The 17,825-nt window shown below is 27.5% G+C and overlaps 1 protein-coding gene across 1 annotated transcript; it reads right to left on the bottom strand.

The window, feature by feature from the left end:
- Positions 1–7,608: 7,608 nt before the first annotated feature.
- Positions 7,609–12,544, bottom strand: LOC106774846 (homeobox-leucine zipper protein HDG11-like). Its single transcript, XM_014661877.2, has 11 exons — positions 12,419–12,544; positions 12,146–12,293; positions 10,359–10,476; positions 10,080–10,268; positions 9,565–9,999; positions 9,364–9,459; positions 9,073–9,273; positions 8,733–8,910; positions 8,381–8,652; positions 8,213–8,302; positions 7,609–8,050 (listed from the first exon to the last, which is right to left on the bottom strand). Exons 2-11 carry the CDS (start codon positions 12,277–12,279, stop codon positions 7,667–7,669), a joined length of 2,097 nt encoding a protein of 698 aa, XP_014517363.2. The 5' UTR covers positions 12,280–12,293; positions 12,419–12,544; the 3' UTR covers positions 7,609–7,666.
- Positions 12,545–17,825: the final 5,281 nt, after the last annotated feature.

The raw sequence follows: 17,825 nt of genomic DNA, 5'->3' as shown, positions 1-17,825 counted from the left end.
GCACAAATATGAAGCAAAAATGAAGACGAATTTGTGCCTGCCAAATAGAAAAAGACCGAATCACAACTGCTGCATGAATTGAAGAAGACAAAGCTGCTGGAATTGCGTTGTGTGTTGCCGTAAGGAAGAGAAAGCACCAACAAAACCTAAAATCTGAAACTGCTGACAAACAAACAGTGTAGGAATCTTTCACTAGTATTCTTTTTGGTTTTAAAAAAAATTAAAAAACATTTTAATTATGGGTAAAATAGGTATTTAATTAAAGTTTGGAGGTGCAAGATAGAATGGATTGGAGGTGGAAGATGAAACGACCTGGAAGTTAGTATATGGGCCTGAAAGCCCAATAAAGGAAAATACAAATATTTTTTAAAATAACAAAATTAAATTCATCAACTTAAAATATAAAGACGCACTTTTAAAAAAAATAGACATACAGAGTTTATTAAAAAGAATGCGCTAATTTTTTTATTTTAAAAATAATTTAGATTTAAAATTTTAGATCATAAATAAATTTTTATTGTATAATAATTGATCCACAATTAATTACCCCAACAAATTCTAAAGAAAAAGGTTTGTATATTAATAATCCATCCTCAAACCCATCTCATCATTTAAAAAAATTCATTTATGAGATAAAAAAAAGGGGGCAAATTAACTCCAATTCATCTAGTGTACCAAATTAATGGGATGTTTATGATATCCTAATTCTTTTAATACTATGCCCCTTTGTAAAAAAGTTGATATCTTAATAATCTTTCTTTGAGGAGGAAACTTTTTCTATGTAGGAAGATTTGTTTTGTTTAGTTTGTAATACAAATATGTATTAACTATTAATGTTATAAATATAGATTTTGCAATAATATTATATAACTCACATATTTAGAACCGTATCGATATATAGGGATATATTTAATTGTAGAGTGAATACCTTTATGAAGAATTAAGATGTAAAATTTATTTATTAAATATTATTTCAATTTATAATTTGTATACTTAATTATATGAAATCATTTATTGCTAATTAATAATTTATATATCATTCACCCTTTTATTTGCAGGATATAATAGTTATTTAGAAATCTAAATATTTTAGAAATTAATAAATGTAATATATTTCAAATAACAAATATTTAATAAATAAATTTATGTAATTTTCAATTTGTATGCTTTAATAAAAATAACTAATAAATAAATGTATTATATTAACATTTATTATTTGTATACATTGTTATAAATATACATGAATAATCAAAAGTCCAATTAATAATATATTAATGGTATATATTAATGATTACGTGTCTTAGTGTTTTGTAGAAGATGTTTGAATTCCAACAAACCATTAAAGACAATAATGATCGAGTAAGACAAAATTCACACAGTTTATGATCAAATTTTGAAAAATAAATTCTTAAAATTTTTAAAATCAATAAAACAATTGTACTTAATTAAGGTTTTTAATTGGTAGACTAAGTTAATCCATTATAATTGTAGGGACTGAATTGATTGATAATTTTAATTTTAATATTTTTGTCATTTTTTAATTTTAAATATCGATTAAATGTCTATTTACATTTTTAGGGGATACAGCCATTAAAAAAATATATAATATCATAACTATTTTCCCTTATATTAATCTTTTAGGATTAAATTGATTATCCATAGAAATTAAACGATTATTTTACCTATAATATACATATAAAAAAGCATTTAATAAAAATATAACTCTTAAAAAAATTAACATTTTCATTAACTAGTTATTAATAGGGTTTCAGAATTATTTATACCTTCTTAATATATATTTTATCTTTGTGTCTATTTGATACCGAGTATTTAGTATAATATAGAAAATGCAATTAATTGTTTCTTAATTAAAGTTATATTTAAATATTTCCACCATTAAATTTATTGTCATTAATTATTTCTTAACAGACTATTTTTATAAAAGGTATGAATTGTGAAAGCAGGAAAAAAAAATTGAAATATATGAAAAAGAAAAGCAAACAAATAACATTTATGGTACAAAAGAAAGTAATGTGGAAAGATCATTCCTATTTCTAACATGCATATACCTTATCAGTATACTATATCATCAAAAGAAAAAATTGACAACTATGAAGACCCTTATTTCTATTTTGAAAATATGATAAAAGAAAAAGTAAATATAAAGAATGTATGTTCATGCATGTCGTGGAGAGTCACTACATATATATTTTTAGAAATTAATTTTAGAATCATTATTTAATACCACTTGGAACATAAATAGATTATTCATTTTCATTGAATGTAGCTCACTTTTTTTAACGAGAGATCTAAGATTTATCATTTGTATTATTTTAGATCGACGAATTATCAAATACACTTGTTTAGTTTTTTAAGGGAAGACAATAAATATTTTATATCAAGAAGTCGTAAATAAATTTATAAAATACTAAAACACCATCTAGTACAAATCTTATAAAACTAATCCATTAAGATGATATTTACTCACTTAAATATTATAATATAATTATATCTCAAGTGAATATCAAATCTTCAATATATTTTCTCACTGAAAAGTGTATATTAAAAATTTATAAAATTAAAAAGTTGATTTCAGTGCTTTTACCACAACTTGATAAGTCTCTTGTATGAGATATTTGGATAGTTATATGTAATAATAAAACTAAAAAATTTTCCTAAAAGAAATTGCACAATAAAGGATGATGTTGAAGCTTCATTGTATATATGAGACAAGATGATGTTGAAGCTTCATTGTGGAGTTACTCTCTTTATATGTAAAAAGAAAATAAAAAGTAGGAAACTATAATAAAAATAGAGAGTTGATTTTGTGCTTTTACCATAACATAACGAGTCTCTTGAATATATATAAGAAACTTGGTAGTTGTGAGAGGAAGGTTTTGCAATTAATTTCTATCATAAAGATTGCAAGAGAAGATTTACAATTTTTTCTACGAAAATTACACGAAAAAAATTAACAATTTTTGTCAGAGTACATGAAAGTTTACAGTCAAAAAATTTGATCTCGAGTAATAATATTTTGGTTGAATACTTATAGATGTAAAATCTTGAAGCGTGGAACAAATTGTGGATATATTTTCACTAGAATAAATTATTTACTTATGTATGATTTTTAACACAAATCTCATCTTAACGAATCAATTTTATAAAATTAAGTTAAATTTAAATTACACAATCTTAATATGTTAGAAGTTGAGTTAAACTTCAACCAGTTTGCTTTAATTGTGTAAGATTTATTTCATATAATTATTTTCATTCATGTTGACATGAGATTTAAACCACATTGACATATTCAAATATTGTTTGAAACAATCATGATAAGATTTATTTTATTAAAGTAGTCTAACCATATAAAATTTGGAATCCAAATTTCCAAATCCATAATCTAAAAAGTGGACTCTTTATAAATGTGAGATGATAGATATATACCACTAAAATTTCATACACCATGATACTACTTAGATTTTAATACACAATTATATTTAACCAAAATATTGTATTAGTTTAATCAAAGTGTTATAGTCTAAAAAAAATATAGGATCTCATGTGTCACTTTCATACAAGTGATAATTGATTTTTTTATGCTATCACAAAGCGAGTAATGATTATGAAGGTTTAAGAAGGTCTTTTAACGATTATGTAATGTTTGAACGTGTTACAATTTACTTACATATTGGTTTAGATATGAAGTTAACCAATTAATTATGATAATTTAACCAATAATTTGCACTAATTTAATCAATATATGAAAGTGTAAAACATGTGTACTCCAAGTAAAGGTGTATGTTTATCATTTGTTTTTAAATTTGTAAATTATTCAACATTGTACCAAAGATAACATAGTTGACAAATTACACATTCCCTAACTATTGTTCACATTTTCTGTAGCAAATCTCTTTTTAAAACTTTGCTATTGAAAACCACCCTCCACACCAACTCGTTGATATAAGCAACAAACAATCACAATTTGAAATGTTTCCATAATAAAGTTTGCATACAAACTAGTTTGTCTAATAAGATTTCATACTAGTTAGAGAAGATTCCATGTTTTGAGATTTTAGTTGAGTTTTTTGCCTCGGCCAAAACTATACCAAGTTTGTTGGTTGAGTTTGCCATCAATTTTTAGTCACTCAAAGTATACATACACCAGAATTTCATAAAGCCAAAGTATCTACCAAATCACATTTGGACACTTAAATCAGGTGGATGTTGCTTGTACTCCAACCTTCTTTGAAAATAATGTTGACAAATTCCCATATATTTTACCCGAATATAGTTGTTGATAGTTTATAAGTGTTTAGAATACATAAAATTTTTATATAAATTTGACATTTATTGTAATTAAACAACCCTTTCTATCTTATAATTACATAATGAGACACTAAAACAATTTAAAAATAGAAAATTGATTATTTTTTTTGCACCAATTTCTCAAAGAATTAATGATGGTGCTGCTGGGTTCTAAAACTTGAGGTTGAGGTGGAGCTCGAGTAACCTAGTTAAGGAAAGATCCAGAATATGACTAATGAAATTAAGTCACAAGAAATGGTGTTCAACACTTAAGGCGGTGCATGGTTGAGCCACAAGAGAATGATTTGTAACACTTAAGGCGGTGCATGACTGAGCCACAAGAAAGTGGTGTTGAACCACAAAGGCGAAAAATACACAAGAAAATCCTCCATAAAAAGAAACCTTCATGGTTGAACGCTAAAAGTTAAGATAAGCACCACCTAAAAGTTGCTATAAATTAATGTCTCATGTCCTCCTTTTAGGCATTGAGTGGAGAGTTACAAATGTAGTAACAAAGTAGAAATAGGTCTGTGAGGCTAGAGAAAAATATTCTTATTGTAAATCATATGTGTAGATGTTGTTGGAATTATATTGCAATATTTTTTGAGTAGCTTAACTCTCTCATTTTGAGGTTAGATGTAATCAATTATAATTCATTATACTTATGCTTCTTGGATATTTATATATGGTTTCATTCAATAATTTATGGTTTGATTTATGTTTAATGATGAATTGATAACTAATTTATTCAGTGGTTTGGATTGAGTTGGTCTCAAATTTTGATCCAATCAAATCATTTCACTCTTGCTAGAGGTTTTCACATGATCTAGAGTGTGGATCAATTAAAAGAGTCATACACTTAAGGCAATGATCCATTCAACCAAGAGTGAAGGTATCACACTAAGTTTGAAATTCTTAGATATCAGAAGACATTGAATGATTTGCATATTAAATAAAAAAGATTAGTAATGGTGAAGTAGAATAGGATGATATGAAATCCAATCATATCAACTTCACTCAATCTATATAATATATATCACTATTAATATTTTCCAAAAAAAAAGCCCAATAATAGACTATCAACATAGTTGTTAAATTTACATAAATATGATAACCTACATTTAGCTACTATATAATTGATTTGATATTCTTACTAATAAGTAACATAATTAGATAACTCTTTAAAATTTGATTATATGTAATGTTAGAGCTTTTGGAGCTTAAGCTCAATGAACTAAAACTTTCAACTAAAGTTTACCCATCAATAATCTAAACATCTAATAAAACTTTAAAAAATTTCTCTAGTCTGTAGCCCTATTCCTTAGTAATTCATTTTCCTATTTTGCATAATATGGCTTTTTTTTCTCACATATGTATCCTCTCTTAACCGTGTATCACCCAACGACTTGTCCTATAATTTCCCTCATCAAACATTGGTCTCTTATATCTATTGTTATATATTAATTTCTACCTCAAGGATTTAATACATATTTTTAGACTTTGTTGAACATTTTCTCTACTATTGTGATCTCATTCCTAAACAAAATTTTTTTTGTTTGATTTCATATACACTATATAATAATTATTCACTTATATTTTTATATTTTATCTCCTTTGCTTATTGAATTCCATTTTAGAAAATGTTTTATGGCTTTGGTTGTGACAGAGTATGTACCTCTACCCATTTGTCGTACAAATCCCACACTGTAGTTGTTATTTTTCATATAAAAAAGAAAAACAATTCTTTGACATACTTAAATTTTTTACATTCATTTAATATTATTCCTACTTACTTTTTACTCTCTTTTTTTTTTGAAAAATTACAAAAATTTATACTTTTATGACCACTTTTTTTTTGTATTTTGTGTCAAAATGTAAAAATATGTTATGATTATTACACTATAAAAAAATAGATGACTAATACATTCCTCTCCACAAACTTGTCCATATATATATATATATATATATATATATATGCTCTTTTAACATATCAAAACCTCACTCTCTTACAACCATGTCAGCATTCACAAAAGGATGAGATAAAAACCCAAAATATATCAGTAAGCATTCATTATCCTCATCAAGAAAGGTTAGAAATCACTTCCTCATAAGATCATTCTCAACTGTTTCATTATTAGAAGAATGTAACAAAGAATATTGAAATCTATGGCCTGTGCTTCATATATATAAAAATCTAAAAGAAGATCTTATCATGCAGATAGTAAAAAAGGAAAACTGATAATATTTATTTATTTGGAAGGTGTTCATTTTAAAATAAATACAGAAAAATAGTTTGTATTTGACCAAATATAGGGAGAAATGGATTTAAAAACTAACCAACAGTCCCTTTTAAATTTATTTTCAGAAATGGACACAAATTATTTAAAATTGGACATGTATTATTTGAAAAAACAACTAAAATTTGCACATTAATTTCTTCCTGTTTCGTTGAAAAAATGGACATGTATTACTTTTAATAATTGGATATATTGCATCTAAGATATTTCACGTTGATTAAAAATAATTAACTTATAATATATAATATTTTAAAAGATAAGTTATACTTTTAAAATCTATTTTAACAAAATATTAAATATACCGTGACACCTTCAATCAAATCACACACAATTTTTTAACAGAGTTTTTATATTTTATTCATATTGGTTTTGTGATGTATTTTTTTTTTAAATATGTTAAAAACTATATACAAAACAGTGCATAATATGTTTTTAATTTATTTATATTTTATATTTATAAAACATTCAAAATAGCATGTAAAATAAGATATAAATTATATGAATCAATCAAATTTTACCTTTTCAGTTAAAAAGTAAGTAACTTACTAAAATTTACCCAATTGTTATTGCAGGACAGAATATACCTATACAGACCACTTGTAACTTTTTCTTAAAGTTTCAATCTTCAATCATTTGCAAACCAAGGTGTAGTAATAAATACTATAATAATAAGAATATAATTAATTTAATTTAATTTATATATTGTGTTGTTTATACAACCTCATACTAATTTTTTTTAATATCTCAGTTTTTTAAGGAATAGAAAAGAAAGCTAAGAGTTGGAGAACTTTATGCATTTGTTGCAATTTTTTATGCATTATATATTATTTTTCTTACATTGAGACAAGTAGATTTTCTCTGCAATATATTTATCTTTATTAATAAGAAAATGCGTATAAAATAAAAATATAAAAAATGTGTATAGTTATAAGTATAATTAAAATATATGTAAGCAAATGTTTGTCTTATTATTATGAAAAATAGCACATAAACAAACCACTCCCAACATTCTGGAAGCAAAACTTCCATTCATATCATCTTATATAAAAAGGAAAAAAATACTAAAACTCTAGATTAGAACCATTTATCAAAGCATGGTTTATATTTTGTATTGTTGAGGTCATGAGAGACTTAATAACAGTCTTGGATTCTGCTACCATAGTTGTTGGACCATTCATCAGTATTTGAAAAGCCATAGTCATTAGAGTACCGTGTGTTCTCTTATCACCACTTCCACTACTCCATGCAGAAGCATGTGTGATAGATTGAACATCTTTTGATATGACAATGCCTGATGGAAAGATTGACATTCTTGCTGGATCTTCACCATTTACAGCCATCTTTACGTCAGATATATTCACAGGAGAATACACAACATATGATCCCAAAGCATCAATATAACTTTCCTGAATAATGGCCGTGTTATTAGCAGTTCGGTGAAGAGGCTGTTCCATGAATAATTAAAAATAGTTTAGCCAAGTTCATACCAATAAAAAAAGTAACAAAAGCAAATTTAAGAATTTGATTAAAACCTCAGCTAAAGCTATTGTTCTAATTATTTCAGTATATAATGATCAAACATTCACTTATAATATGGTATTGAGTACCTGTATAATCGATATGCAGTTGCTAGGGTTAGTTCCAACAGAGACTCGTGCAACTTCGTGCACTGGACTCTCACAACACATAACATCCCACTGTTAAATAAAAAAAGTAACAAATAAATAGACTAGTAAAGAAGAAATATTAAAAAAAAAAAAGTTGAATTTCTGAACCTTAGCACGTTTTGTTGGATCTCTAAAGAAGTCAAAAACATATTCCGAGGGGAGAGGTAGCCGAAAAGAAGCAGTAGCAATGAATATAATCATGGCATTTGATTGGCTTGGATTTGTGTATTTCCCAGCAAGAACCATAATATCAGTATTCTCCTCAGCTAAATGTTCAAGGCACTCTGTCTTACTTGAAATATTTAAAATTCCATAGAAGTTTTTCAGCATTCCATGAGAAAACTTTATCATATTTTTCCTTCCTCCCATAGCAGTTATCACTGAAAACTCATGATAGATATAGTCTTAATTAGGTATGCACAAATATTAATAGGTTTGGAATAAAGCTAGAAATAAGAACCTCCATTGATGTCATAATCAGGTATTTCATCTCCAAAACTTGTAAATCTTGCACACATTCTTTGAAGTTCCAAAAGCCATCTTTCTGCTCCATATGCAATGCTGTTATTGACTATATCTTTGTATAGTTGATGCGTTTCAATCTTCTCATCCACTTCCACATGTTCAACCCAAGAAATCTAGAAGGAATACAAGATATTACAAGACAAATATCATTCACATTCATCCATGTACATGCATATACACACATGATGAAAATAATGACCTAATTATAATAGCAATACATATACTAGAGGGTAACTTAGTTCACCAATGTATTTATCTATATATATAATACTCACCCAGCACAACTCATTTGAAATTTCATGAATTATGCATCCAGAGGGAAACTTCCAATATGTAGGATTGTTGTTCCCGGTGGTGCAGTCAACAGAAACATCTACTATCACCCATGAATGTGCTTCAATTTGTTCACAATAACGAAGGAAGAACAATTCCCGAGATGGAACTAAAGGTGAAAGAACATGCATCTCTTCACTCATCTACGTAAGCAAAACAAAAGAGGTATTCAGTTGTTATATAAATGTAACAAAGAAACTGATTACACAGAGCGAGGTTTGCACGAGGTATACCAACAACAAAACTCCACTTCTGTTTGAACCATTTTCAATTACTTTGATTGTGCGAGCTTTTGTAACAATTGTTGAGAAAAGATCTGTCCAGTGTTCCTAATGGATAAAAATGGATATGATTATGTAAAGGAAGAGAGACAGAGATTTGAATAAACTATTTCCCCATACAATATATTAAAGTGTGGATTTTTGAGTACTGACCGAATTCAGAAACATGTCAACTAATTTCATTGCCTGAATTCTCACAACCAGTGAATCTTTTGATGATTCTACACGAGCTTGGGAATTCTTGAAGTGATTAATCCTTGGAAAGAATGTTTGGTAGCTTTCTAGATGAAGAACAAATCTTTGATGATCTGAAGATTTGACCCATATGGGTTCATTGGTACACAGAAGCTTGATTAATTCTTCCTTAGCAGTCACTGCAATTTGTGACATCATTGTTTTCTCCATTTGTGTTATTCTTCTCCCACGATTGAGCATGGTATCTTCACATGAACCATTTAGTCTCAGATAACTTCCAGGTATTAACGGAGCACGCGATGAAGATCCCCTCATAAGAGTGTAGTTCATCATGTTTAGGTCTAATACTGATTTATCCATGTACTTTGCAAGAGCATTAGGCAGCCTCTCAAGCTGAAAAAAAAAACATGCATCATACATTGCAGTTGTAAAAAGTTATTGAAATGTAAAAAATGATGAAATCAGTGAAGAACCTCTTCTCTAAGACGTGCATTTTCAAGACGAAGTTGTTCTAGAGAATGTTTACGATTTTCATCGTTTGATGGACCTCCACAAGTTGCACAAGTTATATTTTTGAATGCCTCTCTCAACAAGAGGTTATCTTTACGTATCCTTTCATTCTCAATACGGAAGATATTGTTATTTATTCGCTCAGTTTGAGTCTTCAATCAAACACATGTAAAATGTAAAATGGTTATTATCACTCAAACAACTTTTTTAATAAATATGAAAAGAAAATAAATATAAATTACCTTTATTTGAGTTCTCTTATTCTGAAACCAAAATTTTACTTGTTTTGGCTCAAGTCCCAGTTCTTCTGCCATTTGCAATCTTATGCTTTTTGTCGGATGTGGACACTTCCGGAACATTCTTTAACTCGACAATAAATATCACAATTAATACAGTTATATAAACGACAAATATCCGTACGAAAGTGAACGAAAGTGACACGAGTAACCAAGAATATGTATATGTAGAGAGAGTGTGTGAATATGTCATGTAAAACACGGGGGAAAATACATCAGCAATATAAAAAATGTAATTCATGGTTTCTAATTTAACAATAATCATCAAGGTAATGGAAAAATTTATCTTTTTTTTTTTTAAGTTTTTCTTCTGTATTAATTTTATTGGAGGGGATTAAAATATAATTTTAATTCAATATGTTTGGAAGTTAAAGTTATTGAAACATAACCATCATGTATAAAATTAATATATAATACTAGGTTGGAAATATTTAAAACAATGGGCTTAAAACTACTAATGGGTATTGTGATTGATCACGACTCATGATCAGGGAAACACCAATAAAATATAAATAATGAGTTAATATCATTTTAATCTAAAATTTTAAAATGATAATTTTTTATATAATTTTCTTTTATTTTCTACTAAACGAGGACTTAGACTCAGACTCGTGTCAATTTCCTACAAATACTTCTAGAATAATTTTCTCTTATTTTCTACTAAGAGAGAAAATGAGAAAAATATATATTTTTTCTTACTAATTAACATAACATGTGTGAGAGATAATCTATAAGGAGAAATATAATTTGACTCGAAATGAATGCCAACAGAAACATAAAATGCAAGGTCATTTTGATTTATAATAAATTTGATTGTGTATGGAAAAGTTTTGTTCGAAGGATAGTACTTATATTTTGTGTTTATGAATGTTTGCTTTTTTACATTTTGGGTTGGAACACCATACTTATTTCACTAATATATTTTTTATTGACTATAAAAAAATAATTTAGAAAATTCCTTTTTATCACTCAATATTAAAGGTTTGCTATTTTGTTGACACCGTTGCATATTCAAAAAATGAAAAGAATTATTTAAGTGGGCTTTTACAACATAGCGTATTCAAGAAAAAAAGATTAAAAGTATCAAAGGATAAACATTGTAAATGTTGAAGCCATAGCATGTTAAAAAAAATGTCTAATTCAGATATAGATGGAAAAGATAAACTGTTTAACACTGGTAATTAGATTTAAAGTTGTTAATATGGTAATTTAATTTAAATTAAGAAAACTCATGCCCAAATACTTATAATCATTAAGATTTTCCCCAATGAACCAATCTTTCTCAATGGTATTAGCTTAATACATTGCATTCAACTAATTTTTTTTAAACCTTACTAGATATAAAGGAAATGAATTATATTTCAAATTCCTAAATTCACGTGTCATGCCCACTCTCATCATCTTTCACGAGATCAAAAACAAAAGAAGTCAAAATGAAATCAACTTCTCCTCATTAAATGAGGAGAAATAATATTGGTCACAAATTAAAATTAATAAAAATATAATAAAATAAATAAATAAATCAGTGATTTTCATTCTTTGAATCCAAAGCAAAGGAAAATCAAGACCAAACCACAAAAAATAGTGATTTTCAGCATAAATAATTGAAAAAACTGCATAAATTTTATGATACAGGAAGAGGTAGATCTAGATTGAGAGAAGGTTATCCTTGAAAATTGAAAAGTTGAAATGAATAAAAGAAAGAAGTTGTTGAGAAGTAAAAGTGATCTTACTCTTCAAGCTTAGATGTTCTATCAGAGTTGTGACCATGGTAGGCCTTTTTCCCTTTGTTTGAGCTCTTATTGTGACTGTGCTTGTGTTTATCATCATCTCCAGATCCACCTGCAGCTCCCATGGCAAAATCCATTTTTTTCAATTCACCTGCAAAAGAGACTAAACTTCTGAGTTTGGTTAAACTTTTTCTGTGGTGAGTTTTGTGAATTCTGAAGAAGGGAATTTATAGAGATGCCAATTTGCATTTCAGTATATCACAAAGGCAACCAAACCTGATAAAGAAAATACTGATGAGATTTTCACCACCTTTTTCCTTAGATTAATGCTGAAAGGAAAGCAAAGGTCTTAACTTGTATAACCCCACATACTAACATATCATCGCTCCAACCTAGTAACAGCTATAGCTGTAGAAAAAAACAAAAATTACAGAAATCAGGAAAACAAATGCAATGTTATTGAATGAAAAACTCAGAATATGTAACCGATGGTTTTGCTAGCCTTGCATTTTTGCCAAGCACATGACAACTCATCTGCATGCAAAAGGGGAGAGAACTGGGAAAATGTGAAACTAAAAAACAAAGTCACTGAAACTGAATTTTGGATTCAAACGCGGGTTTTGGTTTGGTTTGGTTTTCGTTTTGTGGTTTTGTGAAATATGAAAGTGGTGGGGTTGAGTTTTTGCTTGCATTTCTAATGAAGAGGAATCTTTTGATTTAATGTTATTGGTGAGAGCCAGTCAAATTGAAAATCCTGTAAGCCATCAATTTGTAATGCTTTTCAGGATTTTGTTTTCTTCATCTATTGCAATAACTCATTAAATGAACCCTTTATTTATATTGCTTTATTATATCATATTTATACATTCAATAACATTAATTGAATTAAATTTATGTTATTTTTATTATAATATTAAAAAAATTTAACCGAAAATTAAGTAATAAATGTGGATGGTAAAATCAATTAATCAAGTACCCACAGTTATGCATATATATTAAAGGTTAAGAGTGTAAAACAGTTTTCACATTTATTTAATGATTGCTTGTGTATGACTTTTAATATATTTATTACAAGTTAAATGCTAATTAATGTTTTTAAGGATGTGTTTGCTGTAGAAAAATAAAATAAAAAATTAAAAGAAGAAAAATAAAGTAAAAATAGAGTTTTTTAATTAAAAAATAAAATAGTGTGAAAATTAAAGTTTTAAGATTATTCCATTTAAAATCAATGTAACGTTCAACTCCTTGTAATGCACACTCATTTTACACTTTCACCTGTTATTTATTTACTGGTTTAAATAATTTAGTTGTCTCTATTTTCGGGAGGTTTTCCCATTTTAATCCCGTCTTATTCGAATCCCCAATTGAGTCCCTATAAGTGCTAATTTCAATCAATTAAGCTCCTGCCGTTAAATTTAGTTAACGAGATTAACTTTTTTGCACAGCTAAGAGGATGACCTGTTAATTTCTATAAACGTGGCCTATTTAGAGTTGAAACGTGGCATGAATTGAGTCCCATAAGTGCTAATTTCAATCAATTTCAACTCTAGTTCATGCGACGTTTCAACTCTAAATAGACCACGTTTACATAAATTAACAGGTCATCCTTCCAGCTGTGCGAAAAAGTTAACCCCGTTAACTAAATTTAACGCCAGAGACTTAATTGATTAAAATTAGCACGGACTCAATTTAACCCCGTTAACTAAATTTAACGCCAGAGACTTAATTGATTGAAATTAGCATGAACTCAATTGGGATTCTAATAAGACAAGGATCAAAATGGAAAAATCATCCAAAAATAGGAACAACTGAATTGTTTAAACCTTATTTATTTGTTGGACAATACTTATTTTATAAACTTGTGTAACGTTTTAGTTAAATATGTATAACTGATGATTAAATTTATGTATGAATTAAGATATCAATTGTAACATGTCCAAACACTACATATTTATTAAAGTTTTGTGAAATTTCCACGAAATTTCCACGAACCTTTTAAGAACATAAATAATTAATTATTAACATATTTGTGTACGTGGACTAAATCTGATTGGTTAAACAAGTTGATATAATTATTTAAATAATTCATTTTTTTTAAGTGAGAATAATCGGTTCTGATGCAGCTCTAAAAGATTGAGTGGACATGATGGAGACACATGGCATCCTAAAAGTTTTTTTTTTCTTTTTTTCAAAATCACAACACTTGTTAATGCAATGTTTTGGTTAAATTCATCTTTAATCCAATTAATATATCAATTGTAACAAAAAAAATTCAGGTAAGTAATGTTAAATTTATGTATGAAATTTTTGTGGTGTGTCTATATCCATAATCCTATGGAAATTACATAATTCATTAAAAGTGTTATTAGTAGAGGAAAATGACTTTGAACAATAATATTATCTTTCTCAATTGTGTATCTTTTCGTCCTCTTTTATTTTGGATGTATACTTTTTCAATCTTCGTTTTGTCGACTATTTATAATTATGAAAACATTTAAGACTAAAATTAGTTAATTACTTAATTAAGTATAAAAGTATACAATTAATTAACAATTGGATTTATCTTATTTATAATATCTTAGTATCCTTTTAATGAACTTATACTTAGATAACAAATTGTGTTAATGCAATACTAAAAAGTGGTCATTCGTCTAATGTAAATTAGATTAATAGAATTAAATACTAGGATTTAGGATTTAAGAAAACTTAAATTGGAGTATAAATGACTAATGATCCGTTTGATTCTTCATTTTCGATTCATATATTCTTTTCCTCATGGATCCTAAAAGGAGAAAACAAAAACACGTGGTCATTCGTCTGATGTAAATTAGATTAATGAAATTAAATATTAGGATTTAGGATTTAAGAAAACTTAAATTGGAGCATAAATGATTAATGATCCGTTTGATTCCTCATCTTCGATTCATATATTCTTTCCCTCATGNAAATGATTAATGATCCGTTTGATTCCTCATCTTCGATTCATATATTCTTTCCCTCATGGATCCTAAAAGGAGAAAACAAAAACACGTGGTCATTCATCTAATGTAAATTAGATTAATGAAATTAAATACTAGGATTTAGGATTTAAGAAAACTTAAATTGGAACATAAATGATTAATGATCCGTTTGATTCCTCGTCTTCAATTCATATATTCTCTCCCTCATGGATCCTAAAAGGAGAAAACAAAAACACGTGGTCATTCGTCTAATGTAAATTAGATTAATGGAATTAAATACTAGGATTTAGGATTTAAAAAAACTTAAAGTGGAGCATAAATGATTAATGATCCGTTTGATTCCTCATCTTCAATTCATATATTCTTTCCCTCATGGATCCTAAAAGGAGAAAACAAAAACACGTGGTCATTCGTCTAATGTAAATTAGATTAATGAAATTAAATACTAGGATTTAGGATTTAAGAAAACTTAGATTGGAGCATAAATGATTAATGATCCGTTTGATTCCTCATCTTCAATTCATATATTCTCTCCCTCCTAGATCCTAAAAGGAGAAAACAAAAACACCAACACCATAAATGAACGTTGAAACCCCAAAAAGAAATGAGAGAACTTTCCAACAACCCAGATAGCCTCTAAGGACTTCTCATTATTGCTCAAGGTGGATGTGGGAGGAAAAGAATTACCTAAATCCTTGCAAAAGACATAAATAAATAACCTATGTTGACATATCAGTAATGTCATCACTCAATGGCATATCGTTATCACTTTTAATTTAATAAAATGTGAAACATCTTTGTCAAACCACCGCTCAGATCGCTTAGTGCCAACTCTGCATGACCAGGTGACACTCAACGCTAGGCTCTTTTGTAGCATTAGTTGCTATTTGACTTTGCAGCATTGGACACGATTGACACAACCTAGTGGACAATTGCTTTAAAATTTCATCTTTTCTTATCCAACTATGCTTCCTTGAGTTTTAACTTGTTTTCCTCCACCATAAATGTTCCATATTTATTTATTTACCAAACTTAAAAGAGATATTAAAGGTAAAACAAGTATAAACTAACTAAAACACAAGAAAATACAAAAACACATCATACTTGAGGATAAAATAAGATAAAATATATGAAAGAGTTGATTTTATTAATAAAAATAAACACACAAAACAAACATTATCAACATGATTCATGGTGGTGGAAAGATATAAGAAAGATATCTAAAGAAGGACAATGAGAATACTAATTAAAAGAGAACATAATTTAGGAAATAGAAACATGTAGTAAACATAAATTTTGAAAAGCAAATGGTTAAGAGATACACAATTGATAAATAAAATTTCCAAATTGTATTTAAATCTTTTCTTCAAGGAAGCAACTTTAAGGGAAGTATACAACTGACACCAAAACCAGTAGAATCAAACACTTGTTTGGAGATGTGATTGGTTTTAATGGGAGAATAGTCAATTGCATACAGTGATACAAGAGTTGTAAGAAATCAAACTTAACAAGAGAACATGAGATGAATGACAACAAAGAGATGAGAACACACAAAAAAGTATACCGCAAAATATAGATACAAGAAAATACAAAATACTAACAAAAGGAAAGACATTGAGTTTCATGATTTGCTTTGTAAAACTATGGCTTTACCATCATTTATATGTTACTTTGCATGGAAGATGTTACAAAATAAAGCAATAGCAAAGTAATTTGTAATTTAAAAAAGAGGAGGGTAAACGCGGGAAGAAACTTATGTATGAGTTACTTATTCTTTACAACAAAATGTCATTTTCACCAATTTAGATTATGGGAGTTGAATGAAAAAGAGATATATAGAATCAAAAGAATATATATAAATATATATGCAAAATAAATGAAAAAGATGCAAAAGAATTTTTTGTTACCTCACAAATAAAACTATGGATCTGGTTAGTAAATAAATACTCAAAAGTAAACTTTACTTACCCTTATTGGTGTCTTAGCTCATTTAAATGCATAAAATGCATCCCGAAATAAGTTAGGAACTAAAAAGAAATATGTAATTAAGGGATGAAGTTTTGATAGAGGAAACTTGTATATGAAATATAACTATTGAGACTAAAGAATTATGACATGTAAATATCAATTATAAGTAATGAGAGTAAGAAATTAAGACTTTTAAATATCAAGAATGTCTAATTACAAGAAAAGAATATAGATCAACTATGAGTTAGATTATCTATCTCAAAGCAAGAATTAAAACTAGCAAAAATGGTGCTAACATGAAAAAAATAGATACATAGAAAATGTGGACCACATTTAAGTAGGCTAATGTGAGCTAATTAAGACATGTAGACAATATGTTTAGTTCTAACAATAAGGTGTGACAACATGTCTGATAGACCCTGGTTACATATAATGATGGTTGGCTTCTTTTTATGAATTATGCCTAGTGCTTAGGAGGAATATTGTCTGCACAATTTTAAATTAAATATATAAATTAAAGTATAAAATGTTAATATAATTTAAAATATAGTGTAAACAAATATTATGTTGAAGACTGAATTTTAAGTCTAACTTAATCTTATAAAATAACTTATAAGATAATGTTCTCATCCACTTATATATAATAAACTGACTTTATAACTTGTCGATGTGAGACTTCCAATAATTACAAATTATTATATTTTTAAAAATAATAGATATTTTAAAAAATAATAAATTGTATTTACAGGAGATTT

The sequence above is a fragment of the Vigna radiata genome, chromosome 10 (assembly GCF_000741045.1).
Source record: "Vigna radiata var. radiata cultivar VC1973A chromosome 10, Vradiata_ver6, whole genome shotgun sequence".
Lineage (NCBI taxonomy): Eukaryota > Viridiplantae > Streptophyta > Magnoliopsida > Fabales > Fabaceae > Vigna > Vigna radiata.
This window is presented reverse-complemented; position numbering and strand designations above follow the sequence as displayed.

Bases quoted from the DNA above. Each gene is read 5' to 3' on its own strand.
- LOC106774846 (XM_014661877.2), bottom strand. From the start codon at position 12,279: ATGGATTTTGCCATGGGAGCTGCAGGTGGATCTGGAGATGATGATAAA. The intron at 10,269-10,358 runs GTAATTTATATT...GTTTGATTGAAG, and splicing joins ATAAGAGAACTCAAATAAAG to ACTCAAACTGAGCGAATAAA. The intron at 8,653-8,732 runs GTTCTTATTTCT...ATGAGTTTTCAG, and splicing joins TGATTATGACATCAATGGAG to TGATAACTGCTATGGGAGGA.